The sequence below is a fragment of the Tympanuchus pallidicinctus genome, unplaced genomic scaffold, assembly GCF_026119805.1.
Source record: "Tympanuchus pallidicinctus isolate F22 unplaced genomic scaffold, pur_lepc_1.0 scaffold6, whole genome shotgun sequence".
NCBI lineage: Eukaryota > Metazoa > Chordata > Aves > Galliformes > Phasianidae > Tympanuchus > Tympanuchus pallidicinctus.
In genome coordinates, this window is record NW_026294780.1 from 1,840,820 (window position 1) to 1,859,612 (window position 18,793).

General features: G+C 37.7%; 1 protein-coding gene across 3 annotated transcripts in view; it reads right to left on the reverse strand.

Moving 5' to 3' along the window:
- The window catches only part of WWC3 (WWC family member 3), a 95,439-nt gene that overhangs the window by 15,425 nt on the left and 61,221 nt on the right, over nucleotides 1-18,793 (reverse strand). For 2 of the 3 annotated variants that reach the window (XM_052664939.1, XM_052664938.1), the window contains exons 9-14: nucleotides 12,846-13,088; nucleotides 10,172-10,261; nucleotides 8,489-9,063; nucleotides 2,478-2,598; nucleotides 1,698-1,772; nucleotides 722-808 (exon numbers count right to left, since the gene is read on the reverse strand). In XM_052664939.1, the coding sequence (XP_052520899.1) occupies nucleotides 722-808; nucleotides 1,698-1,772; nucleotides 2,478-2,598; nucleotides 8,489-9,063; nucleotides 10,172-10,261; nucleotides 12,846-13,088 (1,191 nt within the window). The remainder of the gene's footprint in view (nucleotides 1-721; nucleotides 809-1,697; nucleotides 1,773-2,477; nucleotides 2,599-8,488; nucleotides 9,064-10,171; nucleotides 10,262-12,845; nucleotides 13,089-18,793) is intronic. The other variant, XM_052664940.1, reaches the window with a different exon arrangement.

The window sequence follows — 18,793 nt, forward strand, 5'->3', positions numbered from 1 at the left end:
ATTGGTCTGTGTTTTATGGCAACATTCCTGCTATTTAAAAAAATGCTTATTAAAATAAACTAACTAATGCTCTTTGTGGTATGGAATTTGAAGCAGTAATACATGCAGCCAGAAGTTTAAAAAAAAATTTGTTTGTACTGATTCTCAGCTGACATTTGCGTTAAAATTATTTTCAGAAGATATTTCATAGATATTCCAGGAATATTGTCATGGCTACAAAAACCCACAGAAGTCTTATATTTTATATTTACTTAATTATTTATCTACTATTTTTTTCCAGATAAAAAGCAAGATCTCTCTATTACTAATTATTATAGATGTTACCTTAGGAATTTAAGAAAATTACATTAAGCTTATCCTGAGATATATCACAAATAGACTGCAGATAAGTTCTATAGGAAATAATATTTCTAGAATACTACAAATATTATAGATTTTTTTTGTACAGAAGTCATAAGGCAATAGAATGACTTGTGTTCTGAACTATCTTTTTTGTACATAATAAATACATTAAAGCATATGTCATTGGAAATTCTCTTTGCTACCTCACCATTAAGGCAGAGGTTCCATAAAAAGGATGCTTTGTGTCCATCAAATTATCCCCTTTCCCCATGTAAACTAAGATATGCCATAACAGCTTAATTTTGCATGAAAGCAAACAAACTGTAGCACTCAAGATTATAGCACAAAAGAAGCAACTTTTGGTAAAATGTAAGCTTACATTTTGCAGTTTTCCTTAACAACTAGACTAGTAAAATTCTTCAGCTGTAGTACATGGACTAAGAGACATTCGCTTCCACTGTCATGCCTGGAAAATAAATTTCCTGTGTTAGTCATCATCAATATGTTCCTTAAGAAATACAGATGAAAAAGACTAAGAGGACTTTAAGAACACAAAAATACTTTTTGCAGTTAAATGAATCACTTACAAAATCAGCATGAATCCAAAGCATTTAAGGATATGACATTCAGAACCATAAAAGCACTAACTACATTAACAAACTCATCAGAACAAAGGGAACTTAACATTATTCAGGTGAACAAGAACACTACCTAGAGTGAGTCTTGACAGTGAACAGATTTATAAAATGTTCCTTGTATTAAATGTTTCCACCACAATCACGTGTGTGAGTGATGTAATATTTATGTTAGACAACTCGCTCTGCATTATTTTCCTGGATTAACAAAAGTGCAAAAAAAAATTCTTATCTTCTGCAACAGCATGAGTTTTGAGACAGAACTATCACAGCTGCTTGAAATCTGAAAATTCCAGGCCCTGGGAACTGAGGGGTAGAGAGAATTCTGGAAGGCATCCCATCTTGCACTGCTGTAATCTGCCCTCCCCCACATTACTTGCACAATTAACAATAGCTTGACCTATGTACAGTTCTTCAGAGGTGCACTGAGGAGCCTTATTTGTATTTGTCTCTTCAGATGTGATTTTTCTAAGGTAATCATCTCTTATTTCACACAAAAAAATCAGATCTTACACAGTGAGACATATCCCTACATCAACGCTCATACTAATAGCCCAGACAGTGAAAATACTAATTACTGAAAGTAACTAAAGCCCCTTCATTAGCCAGCATGGAAAGGACACCAAATGAACAGTGGCGGCCCCAGCTGAAAGTGGCATGCTGACTACTGCATCCAACTACCTTCGTTTTCAGCTCTAAAACAGTATTAACAATACTTACAGAAATCCAACATGTATTTGTGGTTCTTCATTACTGGCAGTATCACCGTAGACAGGCTCTTCCATATCTTCATTCCTGCACAAGCAGAAAGTACTGTAAACTACATACTGATCTACGATGTTAAAGCAAAATGAAATGAACATTTATTTCATGATTTGAGGATAAATGCAATTGTTCAGTAATATTGGGAAGGATTGAGATACATTTTAGAGAAACAAAAGCAGTAATTCATATTTTAAAAAGTTTTTAGAATAATTCTTAAGGCTAGTTTTGTATTTGTCCTGTTTTCTATTAGTCTTCAGAATCATCAAAACCTTATCTTCTTCCACTAGCTGTTTACTGTGTTGTAACAATTGTATAAAATGTATTTACCCTCCTCCAGTCACTTGATCAATCTGCACATTTAGCCTTGCAGCAATTCATATACTTTTTTTCCCTTTATCACAGGCAGATGTACACTTTTAATTATGTCTCAGAACTTGAAGTACTAACCCATATCATTTTATTTTGTTACAGGTGGTTAAAATAAAATCACAACTTTAAAATTAACATCTTTTAGGTCAGAAGTATTGAATGTTAAAATGTTAGAGACGATCAAGTGAAAGGGACTTAGCAACCATGAAGATGACAGTAGAACCGTACGTAAAAACCTTCATCAACCTAACAGATGCAACTTAATCACCAATTTTGAAAGCACGTTCAGAAATTTACTATAAATTCTTTCAGACCGTGTGGCAGAACAGGAATATTTCCAGCTTACTACACATTTTTACACCTGACCTTTTGCTTAAAGCTTCAAACACGCCACTGTCACTAGCCAGTGAATGATCTGAGAGACATGCTGAAACTCGCCTGGCTCTCCTCTCCGATCTTCGACCGCTGTCTCCTCGCAGAGTTACAGCTATCATGGAGAAAAAAGAGGAGACAACATCAGCACAAGGCAATCTCTTTAAAGATTAAGCTAGAAGCAGTATATGAGTGGCAAACAGTACAACTAGCAGCAAAACACTTGGTACAAATGCAGCTCATTGTTTTGTCATCTATCCTTAAAAACCTACAGTACAATGGACCAGATTTTCTGTGAAAGAATTAAGGCTGATTTCTCTGTGTCATGACTAAACATAAGCCAATCTCCTTTTATTACAGTATTTTTCCAGAGGAAAAATCACTCTAAAGGTTTATGTTAATTCAGTACACACACATGATATCCTAAACTTCTAAGATTCACCTACTGATTATTCAGTAGTTTGAAAATAAACAGACTAATTCTTTTAAGAAGTTATCAGACAACACACAGTGAAGTTTTGTTCTCACGTGTTTCCATGTATAAATTTTCAAAGCACGTTGCTTATATCGTCTCATATCAGCAACTTTTATTTACAGTCTGAGAGGTGTTATCCAAAAGAAAAAACAGCACTTTCCATCTCACTGACACCAGTTCTTTTTCAAATTCTTGGTGAATGAATTTGAAAACTGACAGAGGGAAGAAAAAGTCAACCCTCCCTTCCACTCTAAATCACCAGCACCACCACCACCAATAGCAATTCAATCACTTTCATGAGCTAAGCTTTTCAAGAAAAATGGCATTACACACCACGTTTTGCAAATACAAGTAGAAATAGAATGTAGAAATCCTTTAAGGTATGTGCACAAGTGATAATGCTCAAGAATTATATAGATAAGGTTTCAAGACTTGAAAGGCAACTTGAGCTTTTCTTCTTTCACATCCTAGAGAGAATCATTACATGGACTTATGGAACTGCAGTATCTTTTACCAACTTCTTCCCCCTTTTGCTTAGGATCAATGCTTGCTCTCAAAGCAGAAAAGCAATGGCAAAGAGATGCCACTTTAGAAAAGGGGAAGTATCATACTCCTACCCAGGCTCATGAAATTAAATGTCTTGGAAGTACTTTAGGTTCCAGCAGACATTACTGGAGTGATAGTAGCACTTTTCACATCACAGGGAGGCAAGCAGCAGCTGCTTGTTTCCAGCTTACTACCACTAAGGCTGAAACATGTCTTACTCAAACAATTTAATTACCTCTGTTAAGATATTATCTTTAGACATCACCAATAAAACACAGCCTCCTGAACAGCAAGTTCCCTTCAGCACAGTGTCAACAAGTAACTAGAGCTTCACTTGCAAAGCCCCGCTGAAGGGTGGAATGGACATCAAGCCCCTGCTCTGAGTGAGCAAGCTTTTGCATCCTGTGCCAGACCCATGCAGAAGACACCAGACAGGCCTTGAAGCTTGACAAAACGCCCCTCAAATCAACATCTGTGCTGCTGCTGTCAACAGAAATGTCTGGCTTTGTCCCACTGCAGGACTGGCAGACAAGATGCACTGAGTATTGCCATCCTGCACCAACTTGAGATGTCATCTTTTTTGTCAGATAACCAACAGCACGAAACCAGAAGAGATGTTCATAAATATCACAGGCTTCTGTTTGAAGTTAGGATTCTTATATGTCTGCAGAACAAGTTATCTGTGCTTTTGGATGAGGGGCCCTATAGACCTCCCCTCCAAATTCAGTGAACAACTTAGCCATCTTCAGTTATGCATGACATCTATTTGCTGGCAAGAACATTCCATTCTGCATTTGTTTCTGTACTTGGAGAAAGAACTACCCTTTTTCTTCCTAATTACAGCATCCCATCTTATTGTCCAGCACATGTCATTTTGCCATACAGCTCATTTCATCCTCATTGCAAATGAGAGCCAACCTCCACCTGACTCGAAAAAAAAAAAAGAAAAAAAAAGCCAGAAAACTGTGTTTGAACTACACTCTCCTCCTACCACTTGTACAAAGTGGAGGATTTCATTTCAATTTGTTTTTTATTTTACTTTTTTCAATCTTTTCATTTGGTGAGACAATTTCTGTAACTGTTGTCACTGATAAGCAAAAGGAAAACTAGAACTTTGTAAGGGGATTTATGAACACAGAAGAGTTTCTCAACACTTTCGTATCACTGGAAAATGACTGACCTTCAGAAAAAAAAAGTGCAATTTTATACCAATGCTCATCTACACATTGTGTATTAATTTCAAAAAATTACACAATGTTTACTATGTTTTCATAAGAAAGTATCTGGCTCACCCTGTTATGTGAACACTGTATAGATGTAGGAGATGAAAGAGGAGGTTGGACCTCACGAGCTCTCTATCTTGGAGGTTTCATGTTCCTAATCTGTCTGAAGGAAAAACTGTTGTCAAGCACCGACACACTGTCATGAAAAACTGATGTGTTGCAACACTTGTAACTTAACAATGATTGCCCACCGCCTTGCAGGCCGGCCAAGGAAGCATTGGATTATATCTGGACAATCCCACAAATTCGGTTGAGATGCAAACGTAGAACGCACACTTGACTAAAAAAATGAATCAGTAAGAAAAACTCCTCAAGAAAGAAACATCAGATTTTGACTTAAACAGAACAAGGTGCACCTGGTTTCAATCCAGGAAGCTAAAGAACTGTTTAAAAATAAAGTTTCTAAAATACATAATTGCCTTTACTGTCCTATGTCAAGAAAATCAGTGAGCAAAATAGATATGAATTGGAATTTCCTAGCAGGCACCAAAGCTTGTCAAAGACTGGCCTGATTAAAAGAATATTCTCAGCTGCCACAAGCTTAAAACGTGAACTTGAAAGAAAATTTTGGTGTTGAATATGTGTTAGTGTTTAGTAGTTCATTAGCAAAAACCATACATTTAAAGCATATTTCACAGGCACACAAAACTACACGTACTGCATGTCAGCTCAAAACGCGCTCATAACAGAATCAAACGCTGTCATAAAACCTAAAACAGACACAAACAGACTTTACGTACCATGATGCTGTCAGGCATTACAATGATGTAATAAACCTGAAGCTTGCAGAAAACACTGTTCTGGTATTCAACCACAGCCATGAACATATTGCCTAATTGACATAGCCAAAATTTAAGTATGTCATAATATGCCACAATTAAACAGATACAAGATTATATCAGACAGCAGTGTGTCAAAACCAAATGTTAAAATAATCTCCTTTTTCCTTCACATGCAACTCATACAAAAACACTTCACACACAAAATCACACTGGGAATTACAAGCAAAAACAGCACGATTAGTAATTTTATGTTCACTTACAGTGCATTTTTCTGTTGTGCCGCATGAGAAACGAGACAAAATGAAAAGCACACAGTGATCAATCATCTTTTAGGTGTACGAGGAGGTCAGTATTTTGCAAACTAGATTACTTTGGCATTGAAGGAAATTTAACACTCAAAAAGTTATTTCAGGACAGAGAAGATACAGAAGATCTTTAAAGACCTGTGTTAGCACTTTTCCTCCCCCCAGCTTTACAAATACAATGTATATGCCCCCAGAAGAGATACAGAAAAAGAAAACAGCAAATAAGCAAAAGAGCATTAAAAATTCAGTTCCTGGAGAACTCCTGAGCATGCTTTAGTACTGCTTCAAAACAGAGTATTCACAATGGTTATCCCTCTGTTACAATGGTTATCCCAGAGTGTTATCCCTCTGGACCTCTGTAATTTGGGAAATCATGCCATATTTTGTTTGATAGAAGAACTGGTGAAAAATTTGTCTGATTAATACTTGTTGGTTTTCCAGAGGAGCATTACAATGCTAGACCATCAGATGGCAGCAGCAAAGCATACAGCACAGTAGTTTAGTAAAAACTAACAACCCTCAACATCTGGGGGATCCCAAACTGTCCTGTATGAGGTTGATGCTCCATCAGATTCTTCAACAATACACAACTGAACTTAATAGATTTAAAAATTTTCAACTGATAGATGGAGACAACTGCATTACAACAGCAAACCCCCCAACTAGGGAATGCCAAGCTCGAAGCAGTCGTGACTCCAGCCAAATACCAGAAAGGTTAAACTTGTTTTTCTTTCCCAGGCAATTGTTTCAAAAATCAAATACTTAAAAAAAGAAAATATCCACCAAGACAAACTGATTACCTTCTAATCATACATTCAAAAAGGAACAGAAAGCACTAGGTTAAACACAGAGAAAAGTCATGAACCCTGGACTAGGAGCTGGACCCAGACACCACAGCAGTGACAGTGGCATCACGACATGTTCTGCCAGAAGCCTTCAGAAAGAAAAACGAAAAATGTGTAAAAACATTACAGAGAAGGGAGAAAAGGAAAACCGAAGCAGGACGTGACCCTCATCCTATTGCTCCCTAAGCCCTCAGACCAGGCCTTCATTTCTAGGAAACACATATGAGCTATAAATGAATACTTACCACAGTGGGTGAAGACATGCTGTGGTCTGATCTGAGGTTTAAAGAAAGCCTCAGGAAACTTCTCCATGACACTAATTTAAGCACAGACTTACATGTTGGTCTCTAGAACTCTGTTTATTTTGGTCAGAATACTGCAATATGGGTATGAGACATGTTTATGTCTAGTAAACAAATTCTGTTAGCAGTACCTTCTGGCAGCATGAGCTGCATTAAGGAAAGTAAGTCTACATTCAATTCTATTTGAACAACGCAGGCTTGTTAGCACAGTAATGGCCTTTTTCTTCATGAAAAACAGAAAGTTGAAATCTTTTCCTTAGATACTGTTGGTGCTCCTTTTCATTGTCTCCTGACAAACAAGATCTAATGGGATAACAGATTCTCTGCTTCTATTTCATAGTAGCCTTTATGTTCTAAGTCCTGAATGCAGTGCTCTACATATTAGAATGAGACGTGAATTATAATCTTTAAAATATTCTCTAAAAGCCCTCCTATACTGCAATGGTTTTATTAGAAATGTAGCATGTTAAAACACAAAAATATCATAAGGAAAGAAAATTTTAACAGCAGTTCTTCAATTGATTAAAACCGGAAAAGAAATTAACTGTTTCTTCACTTTTTTAAGGTTTGTTTCACTTTTTGATCTCTCCAACTCAATTTTCTATTGCACTCTCATCTACAGCACCTCAGAAGCTTCCAACAACACAAGCTGAAGAAAGTCCATCGACTTCACATTCAAGCAGGAAAAGACAACCCTAACAGTATGTGCCATGGTAACTGAGACTGTTCTGTGATTGCAGAGCTCATGCTCTGAGACAACAACAAAAAATCACTCAAGTGGATGCTCAGCTCCTCACACTTCCCACCTGCTGAAGTAGTGAACTCAACTCCTGAGCACAGCGTATCATGCATTCAGCACCACCCTGCTGCTGTGGTTCCCATCCCATTGCACTGCACACAGACATAGGAACCTGATACCGGAGTGGGCATGAATTCAGCATGGAGCCAGCCAACCTTCAAACGCTATCACAGCAGCAATCACCTCGTGCACTCCCTCCTAAGTTTTTTTTTTGCTTGTTTGTTTAAAAATATGAAACAAAGCAACCAACAATTTCCTCTGGGTTTGTGTTGCTGGAAATTATCAGCCTAATGGCAACATTGCCAGAAATTGGGATGTAATTAAGCCATGTGTGATTTTACTAATTCCTCATGCAAGACCAAAATATGTGTGTACCTTCATGTGTTCCACTCCAACAAAAGTCTATATTCCTTTCCCTTCCTTCCACCCAAACTATCACAAAATTTCCTCGTTCTTTCATCTCTGCCCTAAATCAAAAGGTTTTTTGTTTTGTTTTGATTTGATTTAGGGGGAGAATAGGGAGGGAAGTCCTCTCGTTTTCTTTCTAAACACCTAACATCCATCATGCAATTTTTATCTGGGTGAACTTAAACAGAGCAACAATCTCCATTGTGCCAGTATGATTAGGGTTGTGTGCCTCACGTGACAAAACAAGTCCAAAAACTTACCTCCACTAGGTTGGACAGCAGTCAGCTGTGGGCCCATTTCTCGCACCCCTTCACTGTCGACAGGGTAAGAGGACATCTGAGATGAACTTGTTCCTTGTGCATCATCGTCACCCAACGCTGTGGTCTGAGCTCTGAGCATTTCCAGAGCTCCCATGCCTGCAATCTCCTCAAAGCCTTCAGACATCTGAGCCAAGGGAGAATCTCGAGATGCAGAGAGAAACGGGGTGTCCAGAGGTGAGCTTGGAGGGGACAGCGATGACAGTGAGGACCGTGATGACAGGGATGCCAGGGACTGAGGGGTATCCAGAGACCTCCGTTGCTTATTGAAATTTGAATGTGCGATGGGATCAGCGTACGGCACGTCCTTTGTCAGAGACTCAAAGGGAATGATGTCAAAGCGCAAATGCTGCCCGTAGTCTGTAACGCTGTCTGACTTGTCATACTGAGGAAGGCCGTAGATGTCCGTAAAGCTGACTGAGCTGAGGGAGCCTCTGCTGGATGCCAGGGAACCTCGGCTGGAGGCCAGGGAACCCCTGCTGCTGCCAGATGACATTGTGAGGGTGCTAGCCGACAGACTACACCAGGCAAAAGAAAAGGAAACAAAAAAACGCCTTCAAAATATAATCAGAAGCACCGGCACAGATATAAATACATCAGACCATCTAGTATAAGCAATTTTATATGCATTCAGCACATGACACAGGGAGATGATCTGGCTGTTTAGGGTCTAGCTTGTGTTTCTTGTCCTGGTCTCAAGCACAGACATGACTGGAAAAGCACGAGTGACAGTCAAATCAGGCCAGAGTACAACAGGACAGGTCTACTCCTTCCTCTGAATTGTAAGCAGCCCTAATTTGGCAAAGACAACATAATAGGAAGGCTTGAATAAGTGGACTCAGCACAAAGCCAGGAATGGTAGATTACTTTGATCCAGCCAGAATTGGTGTTAATGATGAATCATAAAGGTATCAGGGAGAAGAAGCAAGAATGGATTTGGAAAGGCCTAACAAAGTGCTGCATAAGCCTCAACATCACAGGTTTTTCCAGTGCAAAATGAAAACAACTTTAGTATGAATCCTATTTCAGTTCCTTCTATCGTTCCCAGATGGCTACAGAGAGAACAGCGTACGTGACGGACAGAGATGAAGTAAGACACAGCAGGAACTGAGCTTTTCATGTTGGCATGGTGTTGAGCTGAGGAATCCCTGAGAGCCGCACCGAAGAAGGCAGCTGTGAGCGTGAATATGCAAAACATTCTGGGCTTCTGTGTGGGTCTTAGCACGCTCTCATATTTAAATGGCAAAATTCTGTCATCTCACCAGGGATCACCTCTTTCAGAGAAGGTATCAGGATATTAAACTTCACAGAATTTAGAAGAATGTTATTTTCACATTTTCACAAGTAAATCTGACAATTTTACTATAGGCTCCTTTTTGTAAAAGAACAAAAGCCAGCATACAGAATTCCCAGATATATGTAGTAATCTATCCCAAACAACCATTACTAATGCTATTTACAAAATTTCATCAAAATCACCACATTCCACAGATCAATCTGAATAAATTCAGTAAAAATTTAATTTACCCAACATATCCACACAGGAAGTTTTAGAAGGTAAACTATCATTACCATTATTCTCTGCTGCAGTTAAACTTCAAAGCCTACTCTTTCTGCACAACTCACCTTTTCAATTGGGAGTGTAAATACGAGGTTAAACGTGTAGCTTCCTCCAGTTGCATAAGCAAACAATTTCTCTTTTCCTGTAACAGTATCCTGTAATTAAATAGATACATACTATCATTTTTCTTTCTCACAGCTGTACTCAAGAAGTATCAGTATTCCAAGTACAGAAAAAATGCCACTGCATTGCAGTTTAGAAAATAAAAAGAAACTTTCTTGTTTGATGAAAAGATTAAATTTATGCTGAGCATATGCACCAAATGAAATTCCACCATGAACATGGGAACCAAGACTAGCAAATTCCCAGACAAGAAAAATTAGCCGAGGCACAGTGTAAGCATCGTGACATTGTGACGTCAAAAACACACTACAGAAATTGTCAAAGTCATCAAAAGTTCTAGGTAAAAGCATCAGACTCTACGAGATTTATTTTCCTTTGCATCAACATAATTGTGCCAGTAAAATACAGAAAACTAGTATGACCAGTCGCCCTGTCAGGAAAAAGTATTCCAAATAGTTCTGTTATCCAAACAAACTAATGTTACATTTCAAAGGTAAAAAGAAAAGCTTTGTAGAGTTTTTGTTAAGCAGTTACCATAAAACACAACTTCAAGTTGTAATTCTACTTGTTTCAAGCAAGTTTATATATTTAAGCAGACAATACAGCATTTTGAATACTAAGCTATGGCAAAAACCTCTTAGTGTGACTTATTTTTGCACATTCTAATAAAAGCAGCTGAATTACTCAGCACCACTGCCACAACACAGGTAGAACATACCTGTAATGCTGTCAGTCTCACATACCTAATAGATTTCTTAAATTCTCTACCAAAATGACTGTTTACACGGGCTGGTAGCGATAGGACAAGGGGGAATGTTATAAACTGAGGCAGGGGAGGTATAGGTTAGATATTAGGAGGAAGTTTTTCACACAGAGGGTGGTGACACACTGGAACAGGTTGCCCAAGGAGGTTGTGGATGCCCCATCCCTGGAGGCATTCAAGGCCAGGCTGGATGAGGCACTGGGCAGCCTGGTCTGGTGGTTGGCAACCCTGAATGAAGCAGGGGAGTTGAAACTACATGATCATTGTAATGCTTTTCAACCCAGGCCGTTCTATGATTCTATGAATCTTTAAACAGGAAATTTCTTTCTATTTTGTGACTAGAAGTAAGTAGAAATAGAAAAGTAGAACTGGGAATAGTTTGGGTTATTCTGGAGCCTAAACTAAACAAATAAATGAATTAAGGTTATTAATAGTCAAGATTTTCTCCAATTTGTTATACAAAAAAAGAGTGGCCTTAAATATTATTCTAACTTCTACTTTTTGCTAGCATTTGAAATATCAAATATCGTACTGGAATGCTGGTTTCCACTGCATGAACTACATGGAAAAATAGCCTGGCCTTCTTGCCAACATAGTATGCAGTACCTAACGTGAGAGCCCAAGAACAACAAATAAAACTTACTACGCTGCAGTGTAAAATGAACTCCCTTCTCCATCAGTTCATGCTGGAAAGCTTGTTCGACAATATTGCAAAAATTGCAAAATACACAACATCGAACTGCAGGGTGGCTGCTAATTTTCTATTTTTATTGCCTGAATTTATCATCCAATGTAAGTCTGTCCAAAGGAACCAAAGCTCCCAGAGTCTGTACGTGGAAGGCAATTCCAAATCTATTTAACAGTTTCTTAACTGCTTAAGTATTAGCCTTAAAACGGGTCACATTAAATCTGTTCCACATAATTTTCCCTCATATTACACCTGGCTTTTTACCATTTATTCATGCCTCAGTTTGTTTCAGAAAGAAAAAGAATAGCAAGAGAAATGAAAAATCTTTCATGCCTCAAACAGAAGTATTCTTCTGTTATAAATAAATTAATTTTAAAAGGCCACAAGCACCTTCTCTATATGGTTTTAAGTTAGCCTTTCTGGCATTTACATAGCATGTATGTATCAATTATTTAAGAGAAACCAAGTCTGGAAAATAAGAACAAGTACTTTCATGCTTTTCACTGAAAGCAGTCTATGGTAACAAGAACACATAAAGAATTTTGGTCCATTTCCTTGGCTAGAGGAAAAAAATATAATTTGGAAATAAACAGTGCTTCTGCTGCAATGTTTTTCTTTGTTTGTTTTCACACAAAACTTTACATTTAATTATATTTTCAGTTTACTATACTGTCAGTTCACACATGCTCATGCTGCAAAAACTGCAAATTAAAAGAAAAAATTTGATGAAACAGGTGGAAAAAAATCCTTTAACTTTCCCATTCTGAAACAGAAAGCAAACATAGGGAAAGATCTTTTTCTGATGAATTTGAAGATGACCATTTCTCCACTAGAGTAAAATACTAGAAAAATCTTTCATTGTCCAGGTGCTATCATTTGTCTTTCTTACCTGGCAACATCACCCAGACGACTTCTAAGTAATCTGATCTGTTCTTTCTATTCTCACAGTTTAGATGAACGAACAAAAAACTAGCCAGTCAACATCACTAACAGTCCTCCACAGGACTTCAAGACAGGCAGAATTAAATAATGGCAGAGTCAGGAGCCAAATGTTTCACTGAAACAAATTACTAAATTTTTTTGTTTGTTTCTTGAACACACACAATTCTCTACTCTTCATTTTGAAATTACCCAGCGGTTGAGAAAATTATTGAAGTTCACAAACCTTTCAGTGGCCCCATGAGCAGAAGTTGCTCGAGCCCGCTGAATTTCATCCTCCAAACGTCTTTTTTCTTCCTCCAAACGTGCAATGTCTTCTGGGGATCGTCTCTGCTGACTGATGAGCTGCAGCTCCTGAAGAAGAGCCTCCTTCTCCTTGATGAGCTGAAGACGGTCCCTGTCCGCTTCAGCCATTCCTGGCCAAGATTCGTTGTCTAACAAGGCCAGCTGCTGTTGTATATTTGTAACTCTTTAAAGGAGAATAAATATATTTCAAAACACAGAGGAGACAAAGATGAAGACAAGTAAAAGGAAAAACATCAGAAGGTGAAGCCTGTCAGCTTCAGTGACTTTCATCTAAACTCTGAAACAAAAAAAACTTGGCGGTCTTCACGAGGCTTATTTGTTTCTAAGCTTGGGGTATTTCTTGGTTTGTTTGTTTGTTTTAAATGTAAAGAATGTCAAGTGTTCATGAATGCGTAACTGCATAAGAACCACAACACATTATGACATGGTCAGTATCTGTCTTTACAGATTGCTCATTTTATAGAAAAATCAACTGATACTTTAGAGCTCTTCAGTATGATGTTTGCACAAGCTGATGAATCTGAATACCTGTTTGTCACTCATTCTTCCATTATCATATCTTAACATGGGATTTGAGAAATGCAGCAAAGGAAAGTCTGCCTTTGAGAAGTTCTATATTGTCCATGCCCACCTCAACAGAGGACCTTGTCCTGACTGACAACAAAACTTTAAGAACATATTAATTATCAGTAAAACAAAAATGTAGGTCCTGAAAAAAAGATTTACTGGTTGCAAAATCCAGATGGCTTCAGATAGATCAATCATCAAATCGAAGTTGGATATGCTAACTTCAGTGTTATTTTTAGTAGTAGACTTCATAGCCAAAAGGAGTTTCTTGTTTTGTTTTTATCTCCATACACTGAACCATTACATTCTTGCAATTATTGTTGTTTTCTGATTCCACAGTTGACACTGTGAGAAACTGATCTGCTAAAAAGAAATTCTGAACTCTAATAAACACTACACCAACCTCTAACGCTAAAAATTTCACAACTGTTTCTTTTGGCAAAATCAAAAGGTATATAAGCATAACAGGGAGAACACTCTGTTAGTGTTTGTTTTTTTATGCTTGTCTTAAAGTGATCAATTTAAGGCACTTCAGAAGCTTACTGTTAAAATGAAAAGTAAATAAGAAAATCCAGCTTTCTGATTTTTGAACATTTGTAAGAAACTATGCTGCACCAAAGTTATGCATCTGTACACCTCAGTTTCATTTTGGCTTTGAAATAGCAGCATTCAAAGTTAAGGGCGCAAGAAAAGATTACTGTCCTTAAATGAAAAAGTATGTGAGAATAAAAGAAATGAATTAACAAAGTAATGTTAAAAGCACACAGCAAGCAAGCAGAAAATCCACAGCATGATCATGTCTGCCCAAGAATAAATGAAAAGGCACACAGTGAAGGTAGATTTTTCCTATTTAAACCCCAACCTACAGCAGTATTTATTTCGGACTGTCAACTGGAAAGTATCTGGCCGCCTTATATCATGGCAAGGAAAATAAAGTATCAATGCAAGTCAACGATTGTGTTAGTTAGTTTACGTGTTCATAGATAAACAGGAATCTTACTGTTAGTTTTTACAAATACCATTCTCTCCCTTCAATTTTCATTTACAGCAAGCAAAGAACTTAGGTATTGTGTTACATTTTAGTCTGAAGTGTAATATTTTATCAAGTCCTTCAATACCTTTTCAATTTCCTGACATCAATATCCAACTTCCTGCAAATAGCTAGTGAAAGCACCATTGTGAATCAATACAAGCAGTTTAAATATTTCATTCCCCAGCTATTATGCATGAATTCCAGAGGCAGTTTCCTGACAAACACCTCATCCCCTCATAGGACGTCAGGGCCACTCACCCTCCCTCTTCTCCTTCACCCACTCTGCTCAGCGGTTAAAGATTCAGGAAACACTTCTGAACATGTATACAGCTTGATTTTCAAGCATTCAGTGCCAAATGAAACAAACAGGAACCCAAGGTCTGCTCAAGAGAATTGTAAAACTCAAGCACATTTGGATGGTCATAGCTTAGTTTGGGAGTGTGAATCAGCTGAGCCTTGGCAATGCATTGGAATGACCACGTTCACAAGCTCTGTTGTGGCTTGTGAATAAAGATGAGATGTGTTTGGTGAAGACTCTGGGTTCAGTTTAATGAAGCAGCTGAAGGAGTGACCCAATCACAGTTGCCTTGCTAGGCATTTTTTTAATGCAGGCTGAGCTGGTTATGATACTGGCCAATGAGGTAAATAAATGCCAACATAGGCAGCAAAGAAGAGAGAAGACAGGAGACAAGATAGAAAATGGCAGAAGGAAGGAAGTGATCTCTCTTTTCAGTGTCATTTTGCCATCAAATCAGCTTGGCTGATCAGGACAATGCTTGAAATACAGGAGGTTTTAATTTAGACTCTTGTGTTTGCTAAGAACACATTACTCCCCCTGAGTATGTCATTCCAGATTAAAGTTTGCTTTTTTCTCCAGATTTCTGATAGAAGATGCTTTGAAAGCATAAAATTGTGGTACAATAACTTAATTGTACCATTATTAAAGGAAAAAGTACTGCTGTGGACTAGGCTTGTGTCACTGAAAAGTTCCAAGATCTGATTAGGTACTTAATCTGATTCCCTTGATGCTCTCAGCATTTCTGCTAGCAGTTCCTGTCTCTATTTCTTCCCTTAAAGCAAAGAAAAAGCACTTGCGTAACACTACATAATGCAGAAATCTGTTGGGAGAACTTCAGCAGCAGTAAGCCAACTTCCTGCAACCTGTATTTCCTGCAGTTCCTGCAAGCACACCAAACTTTTCTGGGGAACTTTGTTCCTTGTCTTTCACTAAGGACATCTCTATGTAACATATTGCTCCAAAAAGCTACCAGTGATAAAACTTGTTAAAATTTATACTGTTAGCTAGAAAACGTCCCTAGGGCTTTTACAGTCTCCCTCACCCAAACCTAAGAAATGTATCTGAGGATAGAAGACATTTAATTCACCCAAAACCTTAATAAGAAAAATCCTTCCAAGCATATTTCATACTTGTAGTTTGTTTCTTGCAACACAAGCCTTTATTTCCAATCATAATAAATGCACAGATAAGCACTTTTACTGTGCTTGTCCATGGCAAATTTAATGCCCATACTACACCAGACATCTCTTACAAAAAGTGGCTATTTTGCCTTCTTTCAGCGTATATATTTTGTCTACCTTAAATACTCACTGAAATCAAATACTTGACAGGGATAGCAATTTAATTTCTTCCAAACACATTTTTGCTTCTTACTGTCTATTTTTAAGATACTACTCCTTAAGTCTAGTCACTATGAGAGTCCTTTTATCTTGGCCTAACACCAGATATACCAAGGTCCCTACTAATGTAGCAATTTAACGTATTCCTGGAAAAAAAAGCAGTTAATTTTGAACCATCAACATTCCAGGCATTTTGCCCATTCCCATCCTTGCATAACAAGCACCGAGGAGCTTGCATTCCACACTCGAGTAGGTGGTATCAAATGACTGGTTTCCTAGGTAGGCAAGACTGACTTGCTGTTTATTTCAATATTTAAAAATTTCTAATAGAAATGAATAGAGCAGCTCCTATTAGGCAGAGAAGCAGGAGTGCACAGGTGAGATAACCTTCGTGATATGAAGTAAACACAGATCTGAAATGGCAAAACTTGCCCTGAAACGGTCACAGTGAAATAGCTGGCTTGGTGCATACATAGTTCACAATAACACAGGCATGGCACAAAGCTGGAAAACTGGACAAACATTAATTTTCCAAGCATCATCCAAACTACATCAAGGGATGGAAGAAGTACATATTTTCAGAATAATGCAACATGTCTCAATCATTACACTTCCACACAGACTCCTCTAGACAAACCAGAGCAACAATTCACCTACTGCAGGGAACCTGCTTTAGCAAAAGGTTGGACTAGAAGATCTCTAGAAGTCTCTACCAACTCCTACAATTCTGTAGTTTTGTCATTGGAAATAACTGAGGAAAACTAAATTATTTTGCTGGCATTCAGAACCTCTACTTCCAGACTGTTATCTGAACCCCACATAAATGAAATTATACTGATGAGCTCAAGAACTTCTATTTTAGAAGATTTTACTTATTAAAGTATAGCATGAGTTGTACTCAAGCGATCTAGAAGTAAAAATCACTTTTTATGAGATGAAACAATCTGAACTGCAGACATTACAATCAAGCCCATTACTTGGTACGAGCAAAGCAGGTGTCTTGGGGAGATAAACACTCTGAAGGAATATCAACATCCAAATTCATATTCACTAAAGGGACAAAATAATACACTACACTAAGTATTTCCTAACCTACAAGTGCTGATCATCCTGGCTTAAGCAAGTTCTCTGAAATTACTTTGAATTTTCCAAGAAAAGAAAAAAGAAAAACCCTTCTTGACTTTTGGGTGACACATCAGACTACTCTACAGCTGAAGCTTTTGTTACCTGTGCAATGAGAATATTGTTAACAATAAATAAAAACAGAACCCATAGCTACGATTTGTAGGAAAATGGTAACTGATTGCACAAATATGCAAAAAAAAATAAATCAGTCCAGCTTACTTTTTTCTTTAAGCAGAACTGGGTTCTGGGACACCAGGAGGCTTATGGTCAGATCCTAACTCAATTCTCTGCCACTTCAGCCAGCAGGCAACTTCTACCACTGTATAACACCAAGGTTATGGGACAGAAGACACAAAGCGAATAGCCTAAGAGCCAGGTAATTTCTGGTATTTATAGGCCCTTGGGAGAGTGAATTACAAATTATATTCAAAAAGAGGAAGGCTAGGGAAAGAGGAAGAGAGAAATGGAAAGAACAAGGAGTTGGGGAACTTAGCCAAAAGTTCATAAAATTTCTCAACTGTGTCTACTTTGGCTGTTCCTGCAAGTATGTGCCACTGTGGCTTTGGTGGACAACATGAGTACACTCTGTAGGATATCCAGCCTTTCTGGCAGCCTGTTTCAACAAAGAGGTCTTAAACTGGTTTAGAGTCCATTGGCATTTTGCAGATAAAATAAGTTATTCACCTTCAAAATAAAGCCTGCTAAAACCAATGGTGGAGAGGATTTAGGATTTCCTTAACTCACATTTAAATTGGTACAATGAAAACTTCAAAGATACAGAGGGAGCAGAGCCATGCTACAGTACTAACCCAAAGAGAAAGATAGCTGTATGTTTAAAAGTTAATACTGGGAGATTTAAATTTAGCTAACATTCCTAAGCCGGATATTTATGGGATATCAGACAAATTACTTCATCCTTAAATCAGATTTTCAGATTAGTTTAGAAGAGTAAAACATACAAGTCCACTAAATTTCACTAAAAATTAAGCAAATAAATTTGCTTATACATGCAACTTGCCTGCACAGGATGAATTTTAACAGAAAAATACATAATTATTTTGTTTTGCTTTTTCAAGCCTCCATATGTTCTAAACAATTGAATTGGAAAATAACATCTCCAAAATTGAAAATGCAGGTGACTGTAAAGAAATTTCTGCACCCAAATTAGATAAACTGGTTGAAGATGCTTGGATGTTTCTGTTCACGTAAAGTCAGCTGCCATCAGACTGGATTAAAAAAAAAATAAAAATCAGTTAATGCCAGTGCTTGTTATTGGAGGGATAATTTTTCATCTATTGATCAATTCACTTCCCAGCGTATGAGGTGCTGTAGCAGTGACATTTCATCATCACTCACCAATATACTCTGTGCAGTCATTACTTGCAATGGTACAACTTTGAGGTATCAAAGAGAAACAATTTGCTTTTGATTTCTCTTTCTATGAAACAGTCTATTCAGAAAAATGCTTGAGGGGGACACTTTCCAGCATGCAAATGCTTTTCATG